Source organism: Epinephelus moara, chromosome 1 (assembly GCF_006386435.1).
Source record: "Epinephelus moara isolate mb chromosome 1, YSFRI_EMoa_1.0, whole genome shotgun sequence".
NCBI classification, from domain to species: Eukaryota; Metazoa; Chordata; class Actinopteri; order Perciformes; family Serranidae; genus Epinephelus; species Epinephelus moara.
In genome coordinates, this window is record NC_065506.1 from 20,659,957 (window position 1) to 20,679,331 (window position 19,375).

Genomic DNA, 19,375 nt, shown 5'->3' on the forward strand with positions numbered 1-19,375 from the left:
ATATATATATATATATATATATATATATATATATATATATATATAGCTAAACTCTGCTGGTTTTCTACCTGGAAGTATTTGTAAACAACAAGGCGATTCGCTGGGGGTACCGCCGGAAGTGAAGGGGTTGAGCAATCCCCGAAGCCCCTGTACTTCCGTTAGTTGAAAAACTACGGGCAGTGCCTCCAGAGGTAAAGGAAGAAAAAAAAATCCTTTTTTTTTTTGTTTTTTTGTTTTTTGTTTTCTTTTACCGATGGATTTCCAGATTGCTTACAGCATAGATATGAATTTTGTTAATAACCCAGAGAGTGTTTGCAAATGGTGAAATGATAGAGGTGATTCAGTGGAAAAGCTTACTGTGACCAAAAAACTTGCCTTGGATTGCAGTTTGTTGCATTATAAAAAACTCTAATAAAAATTCAGTAGAGAGTTTTAAATGGCTAAAACTCCCTTCAGTAGTCCGACTAAAGTAGGAGAGAACTCCCCTGACCTGAACTGATTGTCATGCATAACTGCCTTAAACTATGATTGGGTCATTGGTGTTCATGTGCCTTTAAGGTCATTCTCAGGTTACACACACACTCACACTCACACACATCTACATTTGTCTGTCTGAAGTTCTTCTCTAATCCAAACCTAACCCACATTTTTTAATCTTTTAACTTTCCAAAAACTGTTCTTGCTTGAAATGTGTAAAACATGTGGTTTTCACAAGATCAGAAGTTCAAACACACACAGACATGCTCTCTCACTTTCTCACTCTCTCACTCAAACACACACACACACACACACACACACACACACACTTCTGCTGTGCCACTGTTGGCTGTGTATCTGTGCATGACGCGTTACAGTGTACCCTTTCCTGTCCTCTCCTCCTTTTCCCTCCTTCACCCTCTCTTATCTCCTGCTGTCCTCCTCTTCCTTTCCGTCACTCTGTCACGCTCCACCTCTTCACACACACACACACACCCCTCTCTCTGTCTCCACACTGAAAAATGAGAAATATTATCTTGTCTTTCAGCTGCAGTTTTCTTTTCCATCCATCTTAATGCACTCAGTCTTTCTCCTCCAGTCTCTCTCTCTCTCTCTCTCTCTCTCTCTCTCTCTCTCTCTCTCTCTCTCTCTCTTACTTTGTATGTTTTCATTTCTCTGTCTCTTCCTCTTTTTTTTCACTGCCGTCACTTCTGCCTCCAGCTTTGTTCTCCATATGCTCTATGTTACACTTTGGTTTTATTCTACCACACTATACCCGCACTCAAAGATTTGTGTGTGTGTGTGTGTGTGTGTGTGTGTGTGTGTGTCTGTGTGTGTCTGTGTGTGCATGTGGGTGTGTGTGTTTAAGATATGGTAAGAGAGAGCACTCAGTTGATTTTCTGGGAAAATTGCATTCATCTTATTCAACCCACCTTTGTTCTGTAACACACACACACACACGCACACCCACCCATCCACACACACACACACACACACACACACTTTGTGTCATTCCAATTCTTTCTCTTTAATCTTCAGATGATGATGGCAGGCAACTGGGTTGTGACCTAGAGTTGTCATGACAACAGATGACTGTTGACATCAAACCCAGGGGATGGTGATTGTTGATGCGGTGCTGTTTTTTTTTTTGTGCATCTGTGTGTGTGTGTGTGTGTGTGTGGTAATAAGTCCATCTGTATTGCCCAACATATACCATCAAAGCAGATTTCAGTGGTTTATTTCGCCCCTACACTGTCCCTGTCTCCTGTCATTTTTCTCCTCCTCTTCGTCTTTTTTTCTTTTTTTAACATTTTCCTCGCAAGACACTTAAAGCCCAATATACACTGTGGGATTTTCAGCTGTCCCAGACAAAAAATGACCATCATGAAAGAAACCTGGCAATATCTTTGGTCATGGCTCTGAAACTGTGGTCCTACTTCGTACAGTGAGAGAGGTCCAAGGATGGCCATTGTCACTGTCTTGTAATCAAAGACAGCCTTGGATAAAATTCTAAGCCAACCAATAGAAATGCTAAACCCAAACAAACAGACAGATAGCAGCTCACAATGGAAGCAAAATGCACTAAAAGAAATGTGTGGGGCTCCAGCAAAGAGGAAAACCTTGTGGACTTGAGGCAACAGAAGCCTTGCCTGAATGATGTGTGCATAAGCATGGAAGGAAACAGCGGCGGAGTTGCTGCTGCCAGGTGAGCAACCTAGTAGCTAGCAAACACGCACACTGCAGAATATAATGCCCACAAAACTTGAGGTCATTTAATAATGTGACCCTCTATGTTGTGCTCCGCATTTGGAGAAGTAACAACCCATGCAGCATCCTTGCATTCTCAGTATGGGAAGCTATTGCATCGTACGTCATAGCCTGTGATTCAGTAGGCGCTGTCATTGTACAGTCTGCATACATCAAACTTGAGGTCTTACCCAAGTTTATTAGATCCATGTCGCACAGTGTAGCTGCATTGAGCTTATAAGATTGCTAAAACCCTCACAGTCTGTAAGAGACTTAAGGCACAATGCATGATGGCAGTTCTATTAAATCACTACTTAATAAGCACACAACTACAAAGCAACTCCATAAATCTGTTGCATAAATGCACGCCAACACACATGCAGCAGACTGTAACTGCTGTGATATCCATGGCTGACATCAGTTGTTAGTCAGCTGGGATGAGATAAGCAAACTCCACTCCTAATAAAGATGTTCTGTGCCTGTGTAGGTGCTGTCGTATTCATGATCTGTCTTGCTCTCAAGACTGGTCTTCAGACCACTTTTTGAAGGTCTCAGTATCATCCCGGACTCGACCACATTTCCACTCAGCCTCAAACAAAGAGGACTCGGGAGTGTTGAATATAGATGGTTAAGTTCATTTCAGCTCCTTAGTGTTTGTTTGCTCATAGAAAACAAAGGAAAAGCCCCACACATAAAAATTCAACACCGCAATGCCTTCAAGAAATGTCTCATGGCACACTCATACATACACACATCTAGGTATACGGTATATGATATTAAAAGATGTGAATAAAGATGAATCTTCGTGTTTTTGTGAGAATGTGGATCTGTCGGATCAATTTGAGGAGTGCATGTTACACATTATTGTAAGTGTGCCATGCAGTGTGGTATTCGCACTGGTCCGATCTTGGTCTTGACTTGGAGATGGCTTTCACATCAGGGACCTGGGCCTCGATCCAAGTAAAGTTGACCCCAAAGTCTTAGATTGATTAATGTGAACACTGTGTACTGTATGCAGGCACGGTATGCCAATCCTAACTTGAGTTCACTTGAAAAGAAACTCTCGAGTATGATTTATGTGTAGTTCATTATAGTATGTATCTAGTGTGAACACCGAAACTTGAACATGAACTGCTATTTAACACAACTACAAGGAGTTTTTATTCACTTATGAAACAGTCTCAGTTAATACCGATGCCTCAATATCAGACGGCAGCGCACTCTGTACTTTGGTATGGTACCAATCAATTGTACCTAACATCAACATACCATTGGTCTCAACCCCTTAAAGTCTTGGTCTCGTCTCGGTCTTGATACTCTCCGGTTTTGCTCATGACTTGGTCTCAGTTAAGATGGTCTTGACTACAACACTCCAAGTATGTACATAAGGGTGACTGCATTTTAGACCTTAATGTCACTTGGTCAGTGTGGATGCTCAGGTGGTCCTTCTCCTCTCTTTCCTAGGATGGACTAATGCTGTCAGGGGAAGAATCAACATGGCGCCTGCTAAAGGAGGCTCTAACCAGACTGGAAGGACTGAAAGCAGAGTCCAGTATCCTTTACCTTTAAGATCCACTGCAGCCAGTGGACACTGATCATTGTCATCACACATCATCTACTGTACTATGGAATAATGAATCAATACGTCAAGGCCTCTCCACTGGCAACATTTCATCCTTTAAATAAAGTCATAAATATGAGTGTGCAGCTTTAATTGTCACATCACTTGGGCGCTCAGTATTAATGTTGCTTTTCCTCAAGTGACCCTCCAGAGTGGCAAGCGTTGCAAGAGAGCTGTAGTCATCTGTTATCAACTGTTGGGGGTGACGTGCCAGATGAAAATCTCTATAAACTCAGAATGACAGACATGGCTTTAGATGCCTGCATTCACCTGGGACACTGGGAGGAAGCTCTGACATACGGGGAGAAATCACTTCCAATTTACAGGTGAGTCACTGTGTGTGTGAAGGAAATTTTCATATGGGGAAAATTAAAACTTCTACGGCGTCCATAGATGGCTTATTTTTTTATAATCTAAATGTATACTATGCAGGATTTTTCTTTAACAGCGATGTATAGACTCAAACAGAAGTAACCCCTCTCAATCATCACTTACGACCCACTAGAAGTGTGTGGCGGTGTATTTATCTACAGAGACTCTGCCCTCTGCCTGTGTTTTCTTATTTTCTTCTTATTTTCTCATGGGCATGTACCCCCACAGCGCTCAGGTGAGGTCAGGGCTTTATAAAAAGGTAGTGCAGCAGGCATCCAAGAGACACAACACCAAAAAAACACAAATATAGCGAGGCAAAACGCTTATCGAGAGGGAATCTGAGGTTGGATTTACTTTCAGTTTCACTGGCGAGCATTTTCACAAACAGTAACTGACAGCCCTGCATAGTACATCTTTAAAAGGGAAAAACATCTGCCTTTAAATCTGGATAACCACTCGGATTGAGTGGCTCTTCCTTGCTGATTCCAGTAGGGACAGCAGTGTGAAGAAAAGGACAAGAGTAACTCATCCAGAGTGCATCTGAAGTGCAGCTCCTTTAGTTAAGGCAGACTTGCACCACTGTCTTTACCAATGTGGATTAATACTTCAAAGTTATTTCCTCAAAGATTTGGGCTGCTACTCAGTCCTGATGCCTCCATAGTCGTCAGAAAGCTTCCAGACCGCATTTTATGTTATTTTAGACTCCATGGTTTTTAACACTGAAAGCGAGGGGGAGATTCTCAGGTAGATTACCTGTAGAGATCCAGGAGGTGCTCAGCAAGGTTAATGGGAAAACTTAGTATATCGTACTGATCTGTTGAGATAACATATAATGCATCCTATGCTTTTTGTTGAGTTCAAACTGGAGAGTGAGTTCTGAAAGCAGTGGCTGAGTGTTGAAAGATTCAACAGTGAGGAGATTTCACAATGCGGAGGATTTGACTCTGACTTGATGAAGGAGATGAAGATTTCCTTCTGTTACGTCTGTGGAGGGAAAATAACGCTCAGCAGCGCTGGTTTAGAAATACATGATTATCATGTTTTGTGGACAGGCATCAGAGACATGTGTGTTTATATGGCTTGTTTATGGAATCCTGTTGTAAATCTTGGTCAAAATGTGCAAAATATCTGTAGACAATCTTTAAATTGAGCTTTAATCTTTGGCCAGCTGCAATAAATGTCTTCAAACCTCCAGATGCAGTGAGATGTCTGGGCAAGCCATGACCATTTGGTTTGCCTAAATTAGAGGAAGTTAGGATCTAAAATATTTGTGTTTGAAAGTACAAGATTTGATTATGATGTGGCGAGAACGGAAAAGAGAGTAGAGGGGAATAATTCAAAATTCAAAGAGAAGTGTAAAGTGGTGACATTACACTGAGAGCAGATGTGTAAACAGCGAAAAGACGAAAAGTTGAGTATGTCGTTTGCAGCAAACAAAGAAGTACAAAGCAAAAGAGGACAAGAGAATGCACGGACACAGGAGTAGATGAAAAGAAGACCACAAGAGTGCTTGTAATGAGACTAATATAATAGCTTAAATGTCTTGTCCTAATAAAGAGGGGAATTACTGAAAATATATTAATCTAAGATCTAAAAAAATCCAAAGTTACAGTATAGTTTGAGCTACACATCAGATTACAGTAAATTGCATCAACAGTTTTAATTGTCTTCTGGATGAGGTCCTCTGGCCCTCACACATCCTCACCCCCTTTTCTCTGCAGTGTTGTTCTCTCCATCTCTCAAAGTCAACATTACTCCCGCCAACTTTTGTGTGTGTGTGTGTGTGTGTGTGTGTGTGTGTGTGTGTGTGTGTGTGTGAGACTAATTGATCTTGTGTGAAGGGCAGAGCTCTAGTGGCATAGCTGCACTGGCTCTCTCAGTCTCACACACACACACTGAGAGTGAACAACATATCCGCTGGAGAGAAAACAGTAACACAGCCTATCAATAAATAACCAGACGTGGAGGAGCAGAAAGAGAGAGATGGTGATGAGGAGGAGGGGATGGAGAGATTGGTGTCCGTTGAAAAGAAGAAACTGAGAAAAATGTGTCTCGAGGACGCAGAGGTGAAGCCAGAGTGAGAGATGGTTGTGGGGGTTTTAAGGAGAGAGCAGGGAGAGGAGTTAGGTGAGGATGGGCGTGATAACGGGGATACGAGCAGGTGATGAATGACGAATGAGGCAGGAGCGCGGGGAAGTAAGATGAGAGTGACAGAATCACAAGGGAGAGAGAAAGAAAGAGGAAAAATTGGGGTATAAAAGAGGAAAGTGGACAAGAAGAGGAATAGAGGGATGCACTGAGCATTCGTTCGGCGAGGAGGGGAGACAGCGATGAAAGAAAAAGCATGAAAGAGAAGGAGAGAAAGGCATTCAGGAGAAAATAGTGAGAGAGAGTAGGAGGAAGATCCTCCATATTCATCTCCTATCTTCCTCTGGGCTCTTCAGATGGCAGAGAAGAAAGATAGCTGCAGGAGTTCTCTATCTCTCTCTTTCTCCTGTCCTACCCCTCATTCTGTATTCCTTTCTTCTTTCACTCTCTCTGCAGGTCTTTTTTCGGTTTCTCTATTCTGTTTGTCATGTATAGAGAGGGTTTCCCTGTGCCTCTGTACGAATAATGCACACCTGCTGCAGGCTTATTGAATGTCTCCATGCTGCAGACACACACATACACATTCACGAACATTCAAGAGGTGCATTCTGTAAGGTCTTGCACATATAAAGTATGTAACAGACATTTTGATTTTTCTTGCCTCTCTGGACACATGTTTCTTTTCTTCCTTTATTTCCGTGGGTAACTGTCCAACCATAGAGGATGTTACATCCCATTGAGGTTTGCATGGCAGCACTAATAGAGAGTAACTGCTACAACATGTCAGCGATGTACAGCTTCTATTCATTTATGTTTTTTGTTAGTCCTTCAGAATTAACAAGCCAGAGCTCCTCTCTCTAGATGCACTGATTTGCATCTATTCAGCACTTTCATAGAGAGAAATCTGTTGCATAAGATTTCTGCATTCACTGTGGCCTCGGAGGGGTGGTGAAGTGCACCCACGCTGTCAGCCCTGATCAGTCTGGATCTGTTGGTGGTGGCATATGAAATAAGTCTTTTTAAAAAAGTGCTGTTTTCATTCTGAAGACAAAAGTATTTCAAACAAAATATTGACTGAAGTGGCAGACAAGTAGTTGGGGAAAAGAAAGTGTATGAAGTTTACAAACATGTTACAAAATAACTCATGTACTGCTTTGAAAACCACAAATTCATGAACAATGTAAGTGTACACAATGACAGATTTTTCCTTAAGTGGAATTCAGGGTCTTTTTAGCAGAACAACCCCGATGTGTTACCTGCTTATCTTTGCAGGTATTTATGAAGCCTGTGAGATGATTAACAGGTTAGGAAAGAATTTGAAGAAATATATTTCCACTAAAGAAAATTCAGACTTTCCTTCATATTTTTTCTCGTGAAATACTGGATAGATTTACTTTGGGTCCAGTGTGTCGGATTTAGTGGCATCTAGCCATGAGGTTGCAGAACTGAAACTTGTGTGCCAAACGTGTATGAGACCTACAGTGGCCAACGTGAAAATGCAGTGACCCTATAGAGCTGGAGCTGATGTGACCGTTCTTGGCTGCTATAGAAACAATACATTGGACTTGTTATTATCAGGTGATTGTAAGCTAATAAAAACATAGTTATGAACAGTGCCACCGCTAAGGACACCAAAGCATGCATTGTGCATACAGCACCAGTGCCAGAGGGGGGACCCAAAACAGCCCAATATGATGATCATCAATTACAATTATATGTAATGCATTAACTCTCCCAGTTAAGGCCCTCACAGACACAACATGGTTTGAGCAGCACTCTAGATAGTTTCAGTGAACACAGCACAAGCTCGCCAAGCACTGCACTTGCAGTTGCGCTCGTACTTAAAGGTCAATATTGGAGTTATTGATACAGTCAGCTGCCTCTGCTGGGCCAAGTTTTCTTAAACTTAAGCTCATTAAATCATACCTATGTTTAACAATGGGAGAGAAACATCTGGTGGTCTTTCTGTCCTACCCAACTGACCAGCAGCAGCCCTGGTTATGAATTTGTTTCTTTCATTTCTGCCAATAGATGCCCCTAAATTCTACACAATGGTCCTTTAACTATTAGAGTAAAACACTGTAGTTATAAGTCAATATAGTTGAAACTTCTTAGAGTGATCATGCGGTGATCACCCACTTGTATGGACCAAAAAGCTTTAGACAGAATCATTCCTTTGGAAATGCTGTTTAAATAATATGCTTAATGAAATCAAGTAGTCTGCTTACACTTTCATCCAAGACAACATATTGAAAAAATTTAAAACTACTGTTTCGTGTTTTTTCTCTAACCTTACTCCCATCATGATAGTTTGCCTCGCAGTAACCCATCTGTTTCCAGCTGGCTACTTGAGGCTGGTGCTGCGTGCACAGTGAAATCATGGTGAAAAGGAGGTAATTTTCTCTCAATGAAAAACATAGTCTCCTTGAAGATTATGACAAAGTGCCAAAAACGAGCCAACGAGATGCAGCAGTGAAACTTGGTGCTCCTCAGGCTACCTTGTGGTGTCTATTCATACAACAAGAAACAGTGATGGAGACAGAAACTGAACATGCAGGGGTAAAGCTCCTCTAGTTGAAGGTGCCCAGTCCTCAAATGGATTGATGATGCCCTGTCACGTAATGACCGTTTGGAACAGCTGTACTGTATTTTGAAACCATCAGTAAAATTCAGTGAGTACTAAAGCTGTTGGTTTCATAACATTATATACATGTAATAAATACATGAATACTAATTCATGCAAGCTTACATGAGCGTTTGAGGGCCACTGTTGTGGATTACTATGGTGAGGTCTCAGCAGAAAGGAGGTGAATTTTTCTGGAATAAAGGGTCAGCTAAATCGTTAAACTGTGATTTAAACCTCATGTAAATGTTCTTTGTTTCAGTAGCAGATGCATGGCAGTGCTAAGCTTGCTAAACTGTGGAAATATAGGACTGAAATTACTGTTGCGTTGGACAGTAAACAAAATACAATTAAGGGAAATACTCACAGCTAATGTTTTCCATGTTTTCCTTCCCCGTCTTCGGTTTTCTACTTAGTAAGATAATCCATGTTTCCCTCTCACCAACAGCAGGCCGTGGATCTTTTTGTTCCCAACAAGAGCCTCATTAGTTCCACTGCATTTGCCTGGAAATGCTACACTTTTACACAACTATTAATTTCTCCTTCTTGCCCCTTCTCTTACTCATAGCCAAGAGCTATGGCTTTCTAACTAGCTGCATACGGCAAGACCATATTTCCCTTCAATTTACTCTCCCAGGGGAATACGAAGGAGGGAAGAATTCGGGAGACAGTTAATGAAATTATTTTAATTGCTGTGTGGTTCTATGCAAAGAGAAAATATAATTGGAGTTTGGTGTTGATGTGTGTGTGTTTGCCTGTCATTGCAGCTGGAATCAGTGGCTTTGTAATTAAATCAATGTTGTAACTTGCTGTTAGTCATGGAGGACTAATGTTGTTGGTTTAATCTTTGAACATCCTTTTTAATGATTCGATTCTAACCACAGGATCGAGGACCACCTCTGTAATTAGTAGGCATGTCAGTTAGTAGCTTAGTTAGGCTTGAGGATATGAACAAATAGGCTGTTAGCGCTGTGAGAGAAAATGCTGCTGGAACATATCAGAGAAGCTTTTGGGCCCGATTTAAATAATCTATAGTGCATGGTCTAAAGTGCACGGCACAAGTGTGTTTAGGGTGTGTCTAACTCCACTTAGCTGGTTAAACTGTGCATAATCTCAGCACATAGTAAGGAGCATGGGGCAAACAGGTTGCATTTAGTCCCTCAAGTAATTATAGGTGTGTTTTGGGCATAACATGAATTCAACCAATCAGAGTTGCATCCCTTTAAAAGCCAGGTGCGACTGCACAAGGCACACTGATATTTATACGGTGGATTGAGCAAATTGAAGAAGCAAACAGTATATAGTGAGAGTAGTAATGTTACTGCAGCAAATATAAGCAGAAATAGTAAAAAAACGATAATTACAAACTTGACAGAGGAAAACTTTTAGCTTTTGAAGTAATCAATGAAGTTACACTGCTCTTTATGTATTAATGTGCAGAGCCTCTCTCTTAGTGGGGAGTCTGCTGCAGAGCAACGGGAGCTCTGCTTTGCTATATTCATATTTTAAAGAATGTAGTTACACTTTTCCTCATCAATGATGTATTATTTTACCCACCCACAACCCATCCATACATCCATATGTGTATAACAAGTAGGTGCATCTTACTATCTGAATAATGCGCCCTTTACATAGCAGGAAAATACTGCGCCATTCTGATTTCAGGCCAGGTTTTTATTTGTCAGTGGTGCAGTTGCTTTCTTTCTTTCAGTTGAAGTACATTTGCTGTGAGACAATGTGGGCACTGGCCATGAAAATCACAACTGCGTCGATCTGAAACTAGCAATGACAGTTGCACTGTGCTGTGTGCCGCTTTGCACTGGGTGTAAGATGAGGTCCATAGAGTTTTAAATTACTCTGGCTGTGACCACTACGAGTTAATCAACTTTGATTACATTCGTGTCAGAAAGCAGATTTTCCTTTTAAATCAAAGAGTGAAAAACTTTTGCTATCAGAAAGTTGCTGTTTTCAGTCCATGAAGAAATAATTAAGATGAATGTTCTCCTAATAACAGATGCAGTGCAGCTTCCAGGAGAATATTGAGCCGCTTATGTTGCGTTTACTCTGGAAAGAAGTGAAATCTGGCAAATATGCCAGGTTACAGAGGGTGAAGTGGATTTAAATTGACCTTATCTTTGTGTGCATGCATGCTCATACATTAATGCCGCCGTGCATTTGTGTATTCATGTGTCTGTGTTTACTTTCAGATCTGTGTGTTTGTGTGAGTGAGTGCCAGAGAGTGAGAATGAGCCTCAGACAAGAAATCTAAATTTCTTGTCAGTGAGCGTTTAAATGCCGCCTTATATAAGATTTCTTTTCTTTTCTTTTCTTTTCTTTTTTTTTTAAAAAACAGTCTGTGTGTGCAATCTGGAGAAAACAGAGAGAGTGAACAGAGGGAGGACTTAGGGCAGCAGAGGTAGAGTGGAGGGGAGGAATGAATGGAGTGCAGCAGGGGAAAGAAGGAAGCAACCGACCGACCGACGTCACCACCTTTAATCCCTGCAGCTAGCGGGGCACAAAGCACAAATATAAACAGGTAGGAGCAGAGCATAGGAGATGTGAAATAGGAAAAGGAAGGAGAGATTAGAGGAGAGGGATGAAGGAGAAAAGAGGATAAATGACATCGTAGTCAGGTAAATGAGTGTTTTGAGAACTCCAGTGTTTACCAACAACAAAGCTGCTTCCTAAAAGTCCCTGGTGTGTATTTATCTTTGAAGGACTAGGAATGTCCCAGCGCTTTGTGTGTGAACTGTCTCTTAACAGCCTGTTTGTTTTTACATTAATGTGGGTTCGGCTATATGTTAAGAAAACAGGTCATTAAGCATCAGTGTATCATTAAGCATAAATGTTAAGCCATTTGCATGTATGTGTGCATACAAATGGATCTGTGTGTTTATGTGTGTCCCTGTGAGTGTTGTGGGAGTCTCTTGGTGTCAGAATCATTGATCTGATCATAACTCTGGCTCTGTCACTATGGATACGCATCACTGATCAAAAGCAACACTCGCTCTTCCTGTATCTTTTTCTGTCTCTGTAAGACTGGCTTCAGGGGGAATCAGGGCACCGCGAGGACAGCGGGCACCTGTTTGTTTGTGGATAATAAAAATTATATCTTTAAAATATATTTTCCTTCCTTTGAAATATCTTTTTATGTGCTTCTCTTACTGTCTGATTGTTAAAGTAGTGAAACTGGAATGGGAAGGAATGAACTGAAAGAGCTAGGATGCCAAGTAATGAATATAGACTGTCTAATTTAAGAGCATAAACATTCTAAATGGGTACAAGTATATTAGTTTCCTTGCATGTGACGTCATCAACCCGGTCTCACTCCGGAGTCGTCGAAAACTGCCACTCGGTCAGTGACTTCAGCCGTCACACACCGATGAAAAAAGCTGTCTTCTTACGTCAGCATGATACGCGGCCAGTTGCCGTTATAGTTTAACAATGCCCAGCAGCATCAGGAGGAAACACGGCGGGACAACAACAAAAATAAAGGCAGCGGAAGTCCGAGTAGGGAGGGCAGGAGGGGTATAAAAACCACTGACTTCTGCTTCCAGTAAGATTGTAAAGCCATACCCTGCTCTTTTTTTCCTAAACCCAACCATGTGTTGTTGTTGCCTAAACCCAACCACAAGCAAGTGTTGGCAAAATGTGACCACACGTGTTAGTTGTTGAAGGGAGAAAAATATGTGACGAGGTTGAAGTGAGAATGTGTTGACATGGGAGATGTTTAAAAAAAAAACACACTGAGAAACAGCAGCAAATGGGTATCAAAAACCTATGTATTCATTTTGGAGGAGCAGAGTCAACTAATTTCAAACATAAATGTTAAAGCATTGTATTAAACAGGCCATGAGTTGAATGCAGTTACAATGTCCTGTGACAACTTCTCCATGTTTTTAGCCACAACCCAGATTGTTTACTACATTTCACCAGACCTCTGGGAACAGTTGACCTACTACGTAGAAAATAGTAGCTAAAGTTAGCTAACGTTAGCTAGTAATATTAGCCTGACCATGGTGCATCCATGTACATAGTTGAAATACAAAAGACAGTTATACTCAAGCACATTTACTCACCCGGCCAAAACCAAAAAAGCTGTCATTTCAGCCGTGGACCCAACTGCACACAGAATAGTTTTAGTCCAGTAGACTCTTGTACGCTTTTATCGACTTGCAATGTAAGGTTAGTAACTTCAGGAGGTCTGGGAGACGAGGTAATTTGTAACAACGATTGTGTCCACTCTGGGCAAAACGGTGTAGTTAATGGAAAAACCACTTTTCTTCATTTTGTATGGATCACATCCAACATGAGTTTCAATTTTCTGACGATACCTGACAACCTGCAGGTGCATCCAACCTTTTCATATTGTCACTAACCTCTATATCTAATTCACGCAGTATATACATTTATCACTCCCTGCCCTTCATCTTAATTTTGTGCGTCATCGCAGTCCCATGATTGCAAACGAGCTATTTCCTGTTGGAATATTGGTTAATGCAGTAGCTGACAGGAGGTAAACAGGGACCAAAGCTGTTGCCCTAGGAGCAGAGTAGCAATTAAACTGTCTTTAAAGTGGAAAGTCGGACAACAAAAATAGAGATTTGCACAATCCACATATGCACATACTAATTGAATTTCTGTTTTTTTTGCTGTTGTTAAGACCAGTCCTTGCTTACACATCCACTTGTACACATGTCACACATGCATCCAGACACTGACTGGCAAGCAAATTTTATTAGTCTTGTTCATTTAATCATCTGTCTTGTTGTCTGTTGTCCGTGCTGTGCATGTGAGTGGACTGCCTCAGGCTTCACAAGTGACTCGAGCGCACACTGGCAAATTAAAGCGAGTGGTTAAGTGCATGTTTTTCAGTTTTGCCACCTCTAGTGTACATGATGAAGAAAACTTGTACTCTCTGTAGTCTTCATTTTGATGAATAATTAAATTAAGTCGATGAGCCTCAGTTGTTGCTTTAATACAAAACACTTGAAGTAACAGAGCAGTGATTCAGCCTCATACAGCGAATCTCACACGTCATACAGATGCAAGTGTAATCAGGCTGTCTTGGAGCTTTCAAAACAGTTGTCCTGTAGCCCTCTGTCCAGTCTGTTTGCTATCTACAAGGTTTCCCTCTTGAACTAAACTTAAAAAATCCCAAAGCATCTCCACATGCCTGCATGAAGACAGTGAAGGACTCTGACACCATATTCACACTGGACGTGGAAACGTCTTGATTTGTCAATTGTTGCACAAGCAGTCTGGCGCAGTTGCTTGGCCGTTTCTCCGTGCTGGCCAGGAAGTGATTCTGCTCCTCTGCTCTTTTCTAACCACACATACAGCTCTATCTCTGTCTGCTTGTGTGTGTCTGCTCAACTCTCTTGTTCTCTTTTAAGACACAACTGACAAATATGTGGAATAAGTAAGCATGGGATGCATATTTCATAAATTATAAGAATCAGATCATTTATATCATAAATCAGATATTCAGAAAAAATAGACCAGATGCAGAAATTATTGCTGCAGATTGCGGGCCAGCTGCAGAGCTTGGAGCCAGTGCACATCAGATGTGAACAGCCCAACTGGTTAACATGGGTGCTGAAAGGAAGCGGGCAACGCTCCAGGGAAAACAAGGGCGCTACATGGCGCTGCCGCGTCCAGCATGAACCCATCCTGAGGCCTTATAAAACACTCCATTACCATGGATGACTTATACACCTTCATACATAGTTATTTTTATTCATGATGACATTCACATGCTTTTATATTTAATAATTTTCCTACAACGCTACACTTAAACATTTACATTGAAAAGTGGACTTGATGGAACTTCATCATATAATGCATGCCTTGCTTTGACTGGCTTTTTATGGCCACCTAGACACAGTTAAAAATCTCAACGTGTTCATGTCATGTGAAGTTCAAGGACAGTGCCTGTGGTGGTTTTCGTTTTAAAAAAAAACAAATGGGACCAGAGAGTGTGATCCAATTATGGGGGCATCGCTCAGCTCAGTTTCCTTGGGAGAGCTTATGCCAAGATGCGAGACAGGAGATTGAGGACGATTGTTGAATGTCAGATTCCTCTGATAAGATTCAGTGGTGTGGCATCCATCCTGGTCATGCACCGTGGCTGTTTACTCATGTGAGGATACTAGAGGGATGATGGGAGTTTGGCCATCCAGCCTACATGTTTTGTTTTTATTTTATCGTGTCCCCCTTAGTGTCTTGTGGGGGATACTATGGGAGTATGGGGTGACAGGACTGCTGATAGAAACTATCCAGCAGCGTATGACCAGAGGCAGAGCTGTTTTTGCATTTTTGCTGTAAATCATAGTAAATGTTCCAGCTGGAAGATGGGGCTGGAGGAAAGGAAGTCTTAGCCTGCTGATACCCCATAACCTGGGCCTGGATAAGTGGCAGAAAATAAATAGATTGATGTACAAATTATGCATTACAGCCGCTACACTGTGCAAGTTATGCGGACACTGACGTAATACAGTTTATGATTTCTAAGTCTTTGATTTTACAAATATTTCTAAACCAGATAGAGTATTAACAGCATAACAAGCCTATCCTTAACTCATGTCTCTTCATCTTTCTCTTACCCTTCCTAAAGGCAATACTACCCTGATCCCCATCCAGTCCATGGGGTCCAGCTGATAAGAGTCGGAAAGTTGCAACATTACCTGGAACATATTGAGGACGCTTTGGACACATTCAAACAGGTGTGAGCAGTGAATTATGTTTTACCCACCAAGTTAAAGGGATAGTTTTTGAAGTGGGGTTGTAAGACGTACTTACCCATAGTCATTGTATTACCAACAAGGCAGTCAGTAGTATGCTCCAAGTCTGGAGAAGCAGACAGGATATGAGCCTCGCCTTGGTGAACTGTAAGTTTTTACTGACTTCCATCCCACAGTTTTTTATATAGACCCTCATATGGGAGTCCAGTGCTGTAGCCATTTGTCTTTTTGTCTCTGTTGTGTTTCCTTATTCTGTGTGTTGCTTCAGTGAACAATATTTCTTTTAGTCCCTTGAGCTGAAGTCACTGCACTGAATAGAGTGAGTAATTTCTTTTGTACAATGTAAAGTTGATAAAGTACAAACAGTACAAAGTCTGAGCGTAGAATTTATGGTGGGTGGGGGGGTTGTGTTAGTGGGTTTTTTTTCCTGTTACATTTATTAACTAGCTAGCAAAATTATATATCATCCTTAAGCATTTTAATTTCTTCTTTCCCAGGCTTATCAGATCATGAAGGTCACCCATGGTCATGATCACCCCATGACCACTGATCTGTTGATGAAGATGGAGGAATGTCACACTGAGATGGGTCAACAGACATTTAGACGTCACTGAGACAAAGCCACAAGAGACAACTGCTACTGGACTCTTTTATATGTGTCTTAAAGGACTCATTTCTTAAAATTTAAATGTTGTTCATTTTCTTTCATACTTAATTAGGAATTTTCTTAAAAAAAAAGCTTTGAACTTGATTCCTCATTTTGTAAAAACTGAATGAAATAAGTTAAGGTTTGTGTTACCCACTTTAAAAAGTCGAATGTGTACAGCCATGCATGGCATCTGTTAGGCTGCATTCAGGCACATTGGTGCATTGAGCTATAGATTACCTTGCTAATATTTGGTGATTAGCACTGAACACATAGTACCACTGAGGCTCATGGGAATGTCATTAGTTTTGCAATTTTTTTCTCATAAACCAAATGATTAAACAAAAATATATAAAAAAAAAACTATAAATGTCACCAAAGTCACCTGGGCACCATGAAAGGTTTACAACTGTGCATCCAAGAGTTGTTAAGATATTTCAGTGTGGAACAAAGTGATGACACATGTTAAGGTGTTTTATAACCATACTGAGCCCAAAATATTTCATATTGTGACATGACATATTACAAAATATTACGATCCTGACACTCCTGACACCTGACAGTATCTACTATGGGAGGCAACTGGCATTCTGATGTTTGTCACTGTTGAATCAATGTCATACACCAGTATTGTTTCAATGTTGTTTCATAAACCTTAAACATTGTTTGAAAATTATTTCAATGTTGAACTTTGACGCAGCCAGAGGTATTATGTTTTAGGGGTTTCTGTCCATCTGTCTTTTTCATTCTCATGAACCCAATATCTCAAGAACGCCTGGAGGGAATTTCTCCAAATTTGGCACAAATGAGCACTTGGAGTCAACGATGATCTGATTAGATTTTGGTGGTCAAAGGTCACTGTGACCTTGCGTCTGTCTCATACTCATGAACTTAATATCTCAAGAAGGGCTTGAGGGGATTTCTTCAAATATGGCACAAACGTCCAGTTGGACTCGGCAATGAACTTATCAGGATTTGGTGTTCAGAGGTCACTGTGACCTCACAAAATATGTTTTCGGCCATGGCTCCAGAATTCATACGCTAGTTATGACAAAATTTCACACAAACAGGATAAAATGAAGTAAGGTTAAAGGTTAATTTCACTATGACATCATAATGTTCTGCAGAATTGCTTTTCTGGCCATCAGAAAGAAAGGGGATTATTTGGTCAGTGCTGAATTGGTGTCACTAATCTCAGGTGTCCATCTTGAAACTGTGCTAATTGTGTAGATCCTCTGTGCTGCCGGGGGGAAGATGTGTGTGAAGCGCCCATGCTTAAGAATATGCAGCTTCTTTGAAGAAACATTTTTATTGGAAGTATTATCTACCGTCATGCCTACACCTTTGTGTCCAACACAAGCTCACTGGTTTTGCTGATTTAAAGCTTCAGGTGAAACTCTCTATCAGTCCTCTGTACTTCTCTGTAGAAATAGTCTCTAAGTCAAGATCGTGTGTTTCACCAGGAATTATTCATCAGAATCATATATGTTAATATAGTAACAACTTCCATTTCACCAAAAGCATACACTTAGAGTAATACCTTTTATTGAATTCTTTCAGAGTCTTCACTACATATATTTTATGAGTCTGGACAAACATAGATGCTGCAGCCACCAGTCGGAAATTCTAGTTTTTTAAATTGACAATAGTTAAAGAATTACAGAAGTTATGGCAGTAACAACAAGTCCTTTTTTTCCTGATATGTGTGGAAGAAAAGAGAAACGACTTTCATTAATTGCATCTTGAAGAGATTAAATGAAATAAATGTGAAGATTGAATGGAGACGTGCAGTAATGAAACTAGTGGACTGAATGGTCTGTGGAAGAGTCTGGCCCGCCGTACAATACTGCTGTTCCTCCCTCCATTACTCACTTCATTGGCTCTGTTTCTCTCTATCTCTCACCCTCTCCCTTTCTTCTCTCTCACCTCTTAACGGCCATCAAATTAGATTTACTATCCCTTAACCATAACCCTCTGTCTCTCCCTTTCTGTCACTCACCGTCTCTCTCCCCCATTTTCTGTCTCTCTCTCACCCCCCAAAGGCTTTCAAATTAAATTCACTATTCGTCGGCGTCTCTCTCTTTCGCCTCATGTCTCTGCAGGCAGCCTGAGCCAATCACAAAGAGAACACCGAGTGGTTTTAACCCATTTTCATTCACTCACCCTCCTGCCATTTGCTCTCCCCCATTTTCAATTTTCACTCTCATTTTGGAGACACTCCTTCACTATGTGTGTCTCCCCCTTCACCACCTCACATTTGCTCTAGCTTCTCTACTCTCTCCCTGCTATCATCTCTCACTTCGTCTGTCCCTCACTCTGTATCTTCAGTCTGTATGTCAAATTGTTAAATCTTTACATTATTTTATGTAAGTTTATGCATCTTAACTTACTGTTTGAGCCTTTAATAGGTCAAAATCACTGTCCGACAGTTGACTTTTTCCTCTCCCCTCTCAGCTCTGTGTTCCTTACACAAAGAGATGCCACTGTTTCAAGTTATAATAACAACCAGAGACGGTAGATTTTATCTCCAGCATCGCTTCTCGATTATCTCCCTGTGTTTCAGGGCGCAGTGATAAGGAGATGATGGATATTACCATATATTCATGAGTAGTCTCACCTTAGAATGAAAAAGCGAGGCAAAATAATATCTCCACGTTAACCTGACAACTTCACCATGTCCTCATCACCTCTCCATCTGTCTTTCATCTTTGATTGGGCTTCTTCATAATCAGAGCAGGCTCTTAAAACCTGGAGCTTGACAGTAAGTGACTCTCATTTAAACTTTATTACGAGCCCTTGTGGAGCTGAAAGTTTCTTTCGTAGTGGCTGTAGCCACGTTGGCGTCTTGGCTCTAGGGATGCTTTTCTGTCTTCAGTTGGTCGATCCAACTGCATTCTTTTGCTATTTTGTTTTTTACTGCAAACTGAAGTTGCTAAAAAATCTTGTTTGAAAAGAACAGAGCAAGATAGAAGTAGAATGTTAAGTCATCTTTCTTTTCTGAGCACATATTAATGTGGTCTAAATCTGTAGAGGCACCTCTCTACAGTTCAGCTGCTTTG

The 19,375-nt window shown here is 41.0% G+C and overlaps 1 protein-coding gene across 2 annotated transcripts in view; it reads left to right on the forward strand.

The window, feature by feature from the left end:
• smyd3 (SET and MYND domain containing 3) overlaps positions 1–17,034 on the forward strand; it is a 106,101-nt gene extending 89,067 nt beyond the window's left edge. Inside the window, exons 9-12 of one of the 2 annotated variants that reach the window (XM_050054571.1) lie at positions 3,688–3,775; positions 3,996–4,170; positions 15,544–15,652; positions 16,168–17,034. In XM_050054571.1, the coding sequence (XP_049910528.1) occupies positions 3,688–3,775; positions 3,996–4,170; positions 15,544–15,652; positions 16,168–16,284 (489 nt within the window). In that variant the 3' untranslated portion in view covers positions 16,285–17,034. The remainder of the gene's footprint in view (positions 1–3,687; positions 3,776–3,995; positions 4,171–15,543; positions 15,653–16,167) is intronic. The other variant, XM_050054562.1, reaches the window with a different exon arrangement.
• Positions 17,035–19,375: the final 2,341 nt, after the last annotated feature.